Below are 11,860 nucleotides of genomic sequence, written 5' to 3'. Positions count from 1 at the left end.
TGATGCAGAGAGTTCCATTTTTTCCCATGGGATTGTGTTATCAAATTTTGTTTGTTGAAGTCTAAGTATGTAGATTTAATAAATCTTTTCACAGAGTAATACATAGATTTAGTAACAGGTCTGTAAGTAGCAGTGCTGCCCTTCTTTGCTAAAGCATCCGCATTCTCGTTTCCCAGGATTCCACAATGGGATGGTATCCATTGGAATACAATTCTTTTATTGAGTGATATTAATTGAGAGAGCATTTTAGTTATTTCTGCTGTTTGAGATGAAAGTGTGTGTTTAGAGACTATTGATAGAATAGCTACTAATGTATGTATTTATTAACACTACAATTGGGTATACACCCGGTGGCAGTGATATATAATATACAATAATTACAATTACATGAAATAAAATATAATAAACGTAAATGAAATAAAATAAAATAAACGTAAATCTATAAATAGTAGATTCAATAAACCTAGGACTATAAATAAAAACTATTCTATAATAACGCCTACGATAAGCAAAAGTAAGACTAACTTATTAGTAGTTTTATTTCACCCAATTTAAGTAATTACATATAACCTTAATTAATTATATATCATCTTGATTAATTACATAACATAATTAATTATATACGAACCCAATTAATTACATGACACAACTTAAATAATTGCACTACACCTCCAATTACATTTTCAGTCTAATCTTCTCAACCTTTCCTTAAATGTATTGATTTTAAGAGGACCACCCTGAAAGGTTGCCGCAGGTAAGCTGTTCCAGTCTACTATTGTGCGGTTAACAAAGGAAAATTTTGCCACATCCGTTCTTAGTTTTCTACATTTGAACTTCCTAATATGATCAGCCCTTCCTAAGTATGATGGTGTTGCTAATCTAGCATTGATATCGGTCCATGCTTTGTGCCCCATTTGTGTCTTGAACAGTGCGGTGAGTCTGGTTTTTCGTCGCCTTGATTTGAGAAGTTCCCACCCTAAGTCTTTTACTATCTCCTCACCATGTCCCTTCCCCATTTTGACATTTTGCTGCCTAGCGTTGGACCTTTTCTATTGAATCGATTTGGTTTTGTCTATACGGATCCCAACCTATTGCTCCATATTCCATAATTGGGCGAACAAGGGTTTTGTACGCTAATTCTTTTGACTTTCGGTTAGATTTCTTCAGAATACGCATAGAGAAATGTAGTGCTTTCCAGGCTTTCCTTGTGGTATTAGTGACTTATTCCTCCCAACCCAGTTTGTTACTTAAATATATACCTAGGTATTTACAAGTGTTCACTTGTGGCATCGATGTACCATTCAGCTGATATCCGAGACAAATTTCTTTATGCGTTCTACAGAAGGATATTGACTTATTTTTGCTGACATTGATTTTCATTTTATTTTCTATCATCCAGGTTTCAATAGCATTAAGATCGTTTTGTAAGGCGGCGTTTCATCATTGATTTGTCTATTCCGGGGTTCGATCCCAGGTGGTGACAGGATTTTTTCTCGTTGCCAAACTTTCAGAACGGCCCCGAGGTTCACTCAGCCTCCTATAAAATTGAGTACCGGGTCTTTCCCGGGGGTAAAAGGTGGTCAGAGCGTGGTGCCGACCACACCACCTCATTCTAATGCCGAGGTCATGGAAAGCATGGGGCTCTACCTCCATGCCCCCAAGTGCCTTCATGGCATGTTATGGGGATACCTTTACCTTTACCCTTTACCTTTATATATTATACATATATATATATATAGTCATATCACTGGTTAAAAGATAATGATCTTACTGCGTGACAGAAAGAGCTTAATTTAGGAGTAATATAATATTCTATGTGTATTTTCATTTCAAAAGTTTATCCAATTCCAAGCCAAGAAACTTTGTGCTTATAGATGCTTTGAAATCAATTCCATTTAATCCAATATTATAGAAAATTTGAGCAATATTATCTTACTAAATTTGATTATACTGGTTTCGTCAACATTAAATACTAGTTTATTTGCCCTGAACAAATCATTCATAGATTTAATGTTGTATTAGAAGTATTTATAAAGTGATCTTATTGTTTACTTGAGATAATCATACTTGCATCATCCGCAAATATGATTATCTGGGATAAGTTATTTATGATCGAGGTAAATCATTAATATAAATAACTAAAAACAGAACCTAAAATTTATTCCTGGGAAACGCCATGTTTACATACATGAATGTTCTGTCCTAGGGCAGGTCTTTCACTGCAAACCCAGCATTCTCCAATCTTTCCTATTTTCTGCCTTCCTCTTAGTCTCGCATATGATCCATATATCTTAATGTCGTCTAGAGAGAGAAATGTATACCAAATTAAGTTTCTATAAAAATTGACGAAAATAGTAGCTTTACAATGAACACCTTCGCATTGTAGACTGAAAGGAAGTGAAAATGCAGACTTTTAGAAAACACAAAAAAACACAGGATCCAACAAAGATTTCAGTCTGTAATTTCGTATTATTCAGCAAAATTATTAATACAGCTAAATTATAAACGTACGATATTAAATAATAATAACAAAATAGTGAAAATAAGTCTTGGTGCGAAGTTTAAATTATATTACGATACGATGTTGGAAAGTGCTTTTTACTCGTACAAAATTTCAGTTTCAGAGATTTTGTAATGCACTTCACAAACATGTATTGTACAATATTTTTTGTACGATCATATTTTTTAAATTGCAAATACAATAGTCTATATTTTGCATTGAAAATTTAGAGCAATATTATTCCAAAGTCTTCACAAAACTATACTTTAATGGTAACTAAGTAACAACTGCACTGTAATGGGTCTATTTCAGTATAGTTTTATGTTATGAAGAATGGTTTCCCTAGCTACAAGTTTCTGTGTGGGGATTCTAACTTTCAAGGCCTAACAACAATAGCTGCAAATACAACAAAAATCACGATCGTGCAAAAAAAAAAAGATAAACATTTGATTCCCAATTCTCCAAGAACAACGAGTAACTATCTTCAGATTAGTAACTGAGCATGACTGGCAGTGCGTCTCATCTCTTCAGAATTGAAATGTATAAATCATGTTCTCTGTAGATTTCAGATAATAACATTATAGACGTTTATTGAAATATATTTTAATACTACTATAAGTACAGTGAGCACATTTTTATAGTAGTTAGCACCTACGCTTTCTCAGCCCAAATGACGCTACAGTTTCTATTTAATTTTTTCGTTCGTGTGGCAAACGTAATGCGTTCTACATTAAAGCAAACAAATTTTATTAACCAATTTTAAATATAGCGCCACAAGTTGACAAATCAGCATGAAGGATCTTGTGTTCTGCGACACTTCCGGTTTGTTCTATTCTTGAATTACACAATGTAGATGCAATTCTGTTGACGTTCGACTTATCTCAAGGATAACGTCACAATGCACGCACGTTGTGGATGCGTGCTAGTTATTCTCAATTCAAGGACATTATCATAATGCATAATGTGATGAAATATTATGAAATTTATGCTTGGGGGAAAGCAAAGAGGTATGAAGTATGGAGCTATTTTCATACGTCACAGACTATCAGCCAAAGACTGAATTATTTCCTGTGGACTGGATTGAGTACAGATTACGGCATATGCAATTGCTGTGTATGTTTGCATTACGTGTGAGTGCAATGGAAGAGCCTTCCATAAATAGCGTGACGAATTTATATGTTTAATGTGTGAAAATACCTCCACAGTATAACATTTCAACCTTAAAATTTGTAGAAGTTTTTAAATCAATGGTTAGTTTCTGCAAGGCATATAGCGTGTAAATGCACTTTAACACATGACATGTGCTTTTCTCTTATTATTTCTACGAAGAGCAAAGATTATAGTTCAAATTGTTGCTTTACAACCACTCTGACATGTAAAGCGACCTTATTGAATTTGTAAACGAACCTACAAAACCACTCTTGCTTGAGTACAGCTGTTTATTTTTGTTTGGAAACGCATACTCATGAGTCGCTCGTGAGTTACCTTGTTCTGAGAGAGGTTGTGTTTTACGTAACGAGTGTAGTTTGTTGCATTCCAAAAGTGATTTTAAATTTCTATAAAGTGTTCAATATTTCCATCTGTATGGGAACCTCTACTTCAAGAAGAATGGACGATAGTGATTCGCGATCACGGTCTGATGATAGTTCTGATCAAGATTCTGACTTAGCTACCATCTTGCAATATCTCATAAGAAGGTTGGTGGTCAGGGAATGGCGTTTCATTCTCTCACGAGTTCTTTTAATCTTGATTTAATATAATGTTCAGTAATATAGCTACTCTTGAAATCTTACTCTCATTACGTAGAAGTATGGTAAATAACTACAGTATGTGACATGTGTAAGTCATGGTAAGAAAATGGAAAAGTTTTCAATTAGTGTCACTCTCCCTATCAAAGTGTAATTTGTTATTATGTAGAAATTGCGTGACAGTTGCATTTGAGCACTTTATTCTTTCCTCTTTTTCAAGATAGTTTTGTAAGAATTAGTTTCGAATGCCCGATATGCGTTATTAATTGTGGACTGTTTTGCACATATTGTAATCAGTGGTGTTGTAAAACAGAATTGCCTGCAATTCGATTAAAATACATATTACATTATAGTGGTAAAATTTAGTACATAGGGAATATTTGATCTAATTCAGTGTTATTAAAATTGTTAATCTTGTGCATGAAGTTCTAACACTCAACGTGCTGTCAATTATAAAAATGTCAGTTGATATTAATCGTAAACAATTTGATGATAAAAATTACGTTTAATGATTTTACGTAATTTCCACCCAATTAATGAAAATATTTGCCTAAGCCTTTGTTTTGAAATATCTGATGAACACATAGTCTATATTCAGCTGACAGTAGGCCTATTTCGCGATTGCTACTATCATTCTATATTGTGACTTTTTATTATTTATGTAAAGATACTAGCGAACAGGTGATCGTCAAGTAGGCCAAACTTTTTTCATCTCACTTTCATTTAAGAATTACTTCATATCACTAATTAGTTGACCAGAAATAACTACAAAAGTTCAAAATAGCCATTAGACTTTGATCTCGCCATCATGGGAGAAAAAAATGTATTTAAACAATTGAAAATAACTTCACAATTGTATTACATTACTCTAGAGATACGATGTGGTCACTGCGAAAGCTATAAACCCACATCCGGCCCAAACACCTTCGTTTAATATATACCCAATCGATTTTCTCCGACATTTTCATACGCAGTGATCACTTAGTCCATTGGTACCATCATGATGTTGCGCTACGCAGGAAAGCTCTCCTTTCTTTGGTCTAGGGTTCCTAGTACAAAAAAGCCTATATGCAAGACATACTAAAGTTCTGAACAAGCCAAACCTAACCTGACACTGACCCTCGACTTCACGAAAACTTCGTTTTCTGTCGATCTACCAAAAAAACATACATGTGCAAGGCATAACAAAAGCCTAAACAAACCAAAGCTAATCTGTCGGTGATTCTCGATCGTACGAAAACTTGTATAGCCTATTTATTTTTTAAGATATGGTAAGTTAGATCTAGCCTATATTTTTGTAAAGTTATACCACAGTCTAGTATATACAGTCACGAAGGTCAATACGTAGAGAATATGCATCCATAGATAGTTGCTAACCGCTAGGGTCGCTACTATCGCCTCTTCGCAAACAATGCAAAATAGTACCGGCGTAGTCTGTTGTTCCTAGTACCCTCAACAACTCAAGCTTCGTGACTGTATATACTAGACTGTGGTTATACCATCTCTGAGTTTTATTTCATAATTAAATAATGCAACACAAATCAGACGTCAGTACCATATGGTATATTGCGAGATCAATGTTTCAGTAAAATGGCTGGAGCAGATTACCGCGTCAGTTTGTTTTTCACGGAGCCATTAACGTGTATTAGGCCTACGACATGTAGAATTACTTAGGTACGTTTCCTTTTTGGCGTAGATGCATTATAGGTAGACCTACCGTCATCCTATATATCAATTCATATTCGTATCTGGAAATAGAATATTATCGATTGTTATTCTAATATAGCCAACTTAATAAAATTAATTATTTTTTTTAAATATTTCAATAATACGTAATGTCACTGCCTTCTCCAAACTTATTCGTGATAGTTTTTTTACATAAATATTTTCCCAGGACCTTTTAGTGTTTAAATACCCATCATAGTGGCATGTAAACAAACTAACTTTGGTTCTCAAATATTCATACAATAGGGGTTTTTTTTAAGGAGATAGCGAAACTTGTACAATAAGGGTACTCAAAATTTTATTTCCGTATCTGTACATGATATTACTCTGACAAACATTTTTAGAGGCATAGCTCTTAATTATATAATCTCATTTTTAATCACTTTACCTTGAGTAAAAGGAAGATTCATGTGTCATCCGAAAATTATTGGCAACACTTTAATAAGAACAAATATTTATTTAACCACAATTGACATGCTTAGAATTCTATAATAACTGACAGTACCTATAATGCATGTGTTCCCTAACCAAATCTAACCTGTCACAGATTCGTATATTGAAGGCATATAAGCGGAATACGAAGAGAACTACCTCAGCGCTAGTTTGCCCTAATATTCGAGTTTCAGCACAGTATAGGCTAGGCCTATTTGGCCTATATACAATTCAATTATATAGAAATAAGACTTTGTTTAGTATTGAAAGTTAGCTCAATCACTAACCAAAGATGAAACCTAGCGTAACTAGGAAAATTAGTAGGTACACTTATAGAAATACCTCTGATTGAGGTTATGCCTGATATGTACGTCTATTATATATTATCAGGAGTACATCTCACTTGATGTGTTAGACGAAGAATAATTGTTTGTATATGTCTCAAGTCTTATTGATGAAATAATATGTTACTAGTCAGTGATTTATTCAGTGAAGGGCTAAAGAAACTGGCAACCCTACCTATTTATCTCCTAGCTTAGTTGCCTCATGAGTGATGCCTTAATTGTGTAATTTATGAGGTCCCAACCTGTCTTTGGACAGTTCACTGAACAACTTACAGAAAGGACTATGGAACACATTTCTATATGCTGGACAATTTGTCAGAATGATAGATGAACCTAGAGAAACCCACATATAGTACACGTAGAGTTACCATGAGAAGAAATTCTATAGGAGGGCATGAAGTATAAAATAAGAGGACATAACTGAAAAAAGGAGGACTTGTTAAAAAGTGGTATGAACAAAATTAAGGTTAAAAACAATGCCTCACCTTAATTAGTTTTCTCACTAGTTGTTGGATCAGTATTACATCTGTACTTATTGGTGGAGCCCACTTTGTACACAAGAGCCTGAAGAGACAAACTTCTATCTTGTAACAAATTAACTATGAAACTGTTCACAGGACATGTTGTTGAAATTATATTTCACCATGATGACACTTCTGACTGTCTCCGTTAGCATGCGATTTCGTTCTTTTGTCCATTGACCAGTTATTAGGGAAAATACTCTCTCACCACTTCCATTGTGACTTGGGATAAATAAATAAAAGGTAAAGGTATCCCCGTAACATGCCATGAAGGCACTTGGGGGGCTTGGAGGTAGAGCCTCATGCTTTCCATGACCTCGGCACTAGAATGAGGTGGTGTGGTCGGCACCACGCTCTGACCACCTTTTACCCCTGGGAGAGACCCGGTACTCAATTTTATAGCAGGCTGAGTGAACCTCGGGGCCGTTCTGAAAGTTTGGCAACGAGAAAAAATCCTGTCACCATCTGGGATCGAACCCCGGACCTTCCAGTCCGTAGCCAGCTGCTCTACCAACTGAGCTACCCAGAATTGACATATTTTTAAGAGTTCTGAGAAAGTTTCAGTGCTCGCAGAACTATTGGAATTGAAGAATTTGCACCATTGTTTATCTAAAGTTAAATCTTTGTCCAAATTAACTTGTTTGGCATATCTTTGTACGCAGAATAAAATTGATAAAATAGGTTAGAGTCATGAATAGTGACATTTTTATTGTGTAAGAATTCAATGCATGTCAATAGGTAATTATATTTTGTTTATTATTAGTAGTATTAGTATTTATTTATTTAACCTGGTAGAGATAAGGTCGTCAGGCCTTCTCTGCCTCTCTATCAGGTGATTCCAACTATAATATGAACAATAAAATTACAATTAGTATTAAAGTTATAATTACAATTACAATAAAATCAAAGTACGAAAAGATTACCTGACTAATTAAAGCTAGATAATTTATCATAGAGAAACAAAGAATATTTTATATTTACTGAATTACAAATTAAATCTAGAATAACAAAATTGTATAGCGATTAAATTTATGAATATTAAAATATTTTGTGGTAGATTAAAGAAACTATTTACAAGAAATCAATTACTGACCAAGTGCCTAATAAGTTTGCGTTTGAATTCAATTTTATTTCGACAGTCCCTGATGCTAGCAGGTAGCGAATTCCAGAGTCTTGGCAGGGCTATTGTGAAAGAAGATGAGTATGAGGAGGTGCGATGGGATGGTTTATGTGCTCCAGCTTCAACCATTGAAAGCAGTTAAATTCTTTCATAGGTTTTCATCATTTGTTTAGATATTCTATGCATAATATCGCACATTATTCAATATTCATAATATTAATTCTAGTTGAAATGCGAAATGCCAGACATTAAAAATTTTTTTTAAATGCCTGCCGGACAGGATAAAATGATTAAAAAGAGGACATGTCCTCCTTTTGCTGGACGGATGGTAACCCTAAGTATACGCATTTAGGCGCCCATATGTACAGCTAGGCTACCATATGTCTATATTCTGGATGGACAGTTTGTATTTTAAGATTCGTGTCTGTATCTACAAGCAGAAATGTGACAAAACGTCCATAGCTTATTTTCTGGTTCGGTCTCAGAAAGGAGATTAATACTTGTTTTTATTCCAAGAGAATGACACTTACTACACACTCACTAACAGTAATAGCCACACTTTGGTACACTTTGATTTTAAACATAAATCAAAGACCAGATTATAATATTATGACTGCATTCTCTACTAAATCAGTGGGGTGCGCTTCCGAACAGGGTCAGCGGCATTTCCCCTAAGGTTAAAGTCCAGTTTAGGTGTGTGTGCATTAATCGAAAATTAGGGGCTAGAAAATAATGAAAATAGAACGTATGTTTATATGACATTTTTTTCGATTAATACACACACACCTAAACTGGACTTTAACCTTAGGGGAAATGCTGCTGCCCCTGTTCGGAAGCGCGCCCTGTAGTCTTAACATTTCAGCATTGTAAGTTCATTTTCTTTGTATTGCTGGTGAGCGTGGTTATTCACTATTTGCAAAGCACAGTTTTCAATTGCATTTGCTGCCATAGAGATAGAAATAAGCATGTGGTGATCAGAAAAATTGTAAGGTTGCTAAAGCTTCTAGTGTGAGCAAAACAGTGGATAATATGCTCTTTCAGAACAAGTGTCCAAAATCTGATGATTTACATTATGCTGCTATAGAGACAATTTTGGTTTATCATCTTGTGCAACGTAGGTTTCATTTGAATTAATAAATAAATTCTATGATCGAAAATTAGTTTTGCAAAAACAAAAAATGCGGCAGTAGCAGTCAATGTTACAGTCCAGTTAGTAAATCTGAATTTGAAGCTGTTAACTTTGTTACTACAACCATTGATGCTTCCAGTAGGTTAGATTTGAAGTTGGTCTCTGTACTTGTAAGATTTTCATTCAAACCATTGTACTTAAAATCAGGCTGTTAGAAATTAATGATGTTAGCAGAGAAACTGCAGGAATCTTTTATTTGTACTTATTTTATAGTCGCATTAACTCAGGCTAGAAAACAAATATGTTAACTAAACTGCAAAACAAACTAGGAAGGAAAGTGTTAGATATAGGCTGTGATATACGCATTGATCACAGTTAGGCTGTGTGCATAATGGGGAAGATCAACTACAGACCGATTATTTAGTCCTGACAGCTCAGCAACGCGAAAGAGGGGAAGTAATAGTAGTGGGGAGAGCTCCGGAGTAGAGATAAGGGCGAGCAGTCGGTAAAATAATGCAGTACAGCTTAATTGTACTAGAAACATACTGCTCTACCGCATGTGTGACATCCAATCATTCTAAAGGCGAGTGACTAACCCAAACACCCCTTGGCGTAACTAAATGGACTCGCCTGACCCAGGCGCACATCGATGGAGACTGTCAAGACTAAATAATCGTACTGTACTCATCAATGTTGAAGTTATTTTTATCACTGATTAACTGTTAAGTTATTTAAATTAAAAAATAACTATTTCACTGCGTTAACATTTTAAATAATGATGTTATTGTACCTTATTGACTAGTTTCGGTGTTATTTCTATCATCTGCTGAATCCTAGTGAGTTCCAGTGGGTTGTGTTCATGATTGTATCGAAAAGTGTGTGTGTTCTGAAATGCAATTGAGTGTTTAGGATGTGTTGTGAATGTTTTTTTTATTATCAGAATATACAAATTCTTCTACTTCTACACTATGATGTTGCTTAACTGAAGGACTTCTGTGAATTTGCTGGGATAAATACAAAAATTTGATCCGAACAAATGTAACTTTTTATTCTGCAAAGGAATTTTACAATGTAACATTTGTTCGGATCAAATTTCTGCACATTTAAAGAATAAAACAAAAATTCTTTCAGTCATTTGTCATTATAATAAATACACTGCTCTCTTAAATTAACTGAGTCTATTGAGAATTAAATCAATGGCTTTCCCAGAACATGCTATGAAATGTTTCATATGAAACAATTTTTATCTCGAAAAGGAAGCAGAAATGAGCAAAGTTGTATTAAACTTTTTTGTTTGTAATATTTTAGAGAGTAATCCCCCTAAAATAAGTGATATTAGCATCCTGCATAATTAGAGCTCAGAAAATACAGAACACATTTTCTTTTAATAGTTTAAATTGGTGTACATTTTTGGTGAACCAGGTACTTGGTGCAGATAATGTCATGAAATCTGTTCAAAAAGCTAGTAGGTACACCATTAGAGTTATTGATCAGGATATTTGCATGTCAGATCCTTGAGAATTAGTTGGCTGGGCCATGTAGAGAGAGGACGAAAAAAATGGGGAACACCAAAATCCCTTTTACATCTACGAGGAGGATCCAGGAAATAACGACCGTTTTGTTGTAATAATTAAAAAAAAAATATTTATTTGAAAAAACAAAGTCTGTTACATAACTGAAGCTTCCTTTACTTCTCTACATAATCACCACCTACATTTAAACATTTGTCGTATCTGTTCACTAGCTTTAGAATTCCCGTGTTATACTCCTCTGCCGCCAGTTCATTAAGCCAAGTGTTCACTGTCTTCTTCAACTCTTCATCACTTCCAAAATGCGTACCACCCAGAAAGTCTTTCAGCTTAGTGAAAAGGTGAAAATCGCTAGGAGCAAGATCTGGACTATAGGGCGGATGATCAAAGATTTCCCAACCGAATTGATCCAGCAATTCTCGAGTTGAAGCAGCAGTGTGCGGGCGGGCACAGATTTTGTGGTAGCCAAGATGTTGCGACACAATTTCACCAAGCAAAGAACGAGAAATGTCAGGAAAGGCAATATGCAATTCGTCGAGTGATGTGCGCCTGTCTTGCAAGATTCTGTCGTTCACTTTAGTCTTCAGGTCTTCTGTGATGAGTGATGGGTGTCCGGGTCGAGTTTCATCGTGGACGTTTGTTCGCCCATTGTTGAACATTTCGCAATATTTTCTCACATTTCTTTCATTCATTACAGTATCACCATACACTTCTTTCAATTGCTGTTAAATTTCTGCAGGTTTCAAATGTCGGGCATTCAAAAATCGAATCACACTCCTCACCTCACAGTCGGCAGGATTATCAATCACGTC

At 34.9% G+C, this 11,860-nt stretch overlaps 1 protein-coding gene across 3 annotated transcripts in view; it reads left to right on the top strand.

The window, feature by feature from the left end:
• Positions 1 to 3,918: 3,918 nt before the first annotated feature.
• LOC138713201 (DDB1- and CUL4-associated factor 11) overlaps positions 3,919 to 11,860 on the top strand; it is an 83,997-nt gene continuing 76,055 nt past the window's right edge. For 2 of the 3 annotated variants that reach the window (XM_069845101.1, XM_069845102.1), the window contains exon 1: positions 3,940 to 4,197. In XM_069845101.1, coding sequence (XP_069701202.1) covers positions 4,085 to 4,197 — 113 coding nt within the window. In that variant the 5' untranslated portion in view covers positions 3,940 to 4,084. Of the gene's footprint in view, positions 4,198 to 11,860 lie in introns of all 3 variants that reach the window. The other variant, XM_069845103.1, reaches the window with a different exon arrangement.

The sequence above is a fragment of the Periplaneta americana genome, chromosome 14, assembly GCF_040183065.1.
Source record: "Periplaneta americana isolate PAMFEO1 chromosome 14, P.americana_PAMFEO1_priV1, whole genome shotgun sequence".
Classification (NCBI taxonomy): domain Eukaryota; kingdom Metazoa; phylum Arthropoda; class Insecta; order Blattodea; family Blattidae; genus Periplaneta; species Periplaneta americana.
This window is presented reverse-complemented; position numbering and strand designations above follow the sequence as displayed.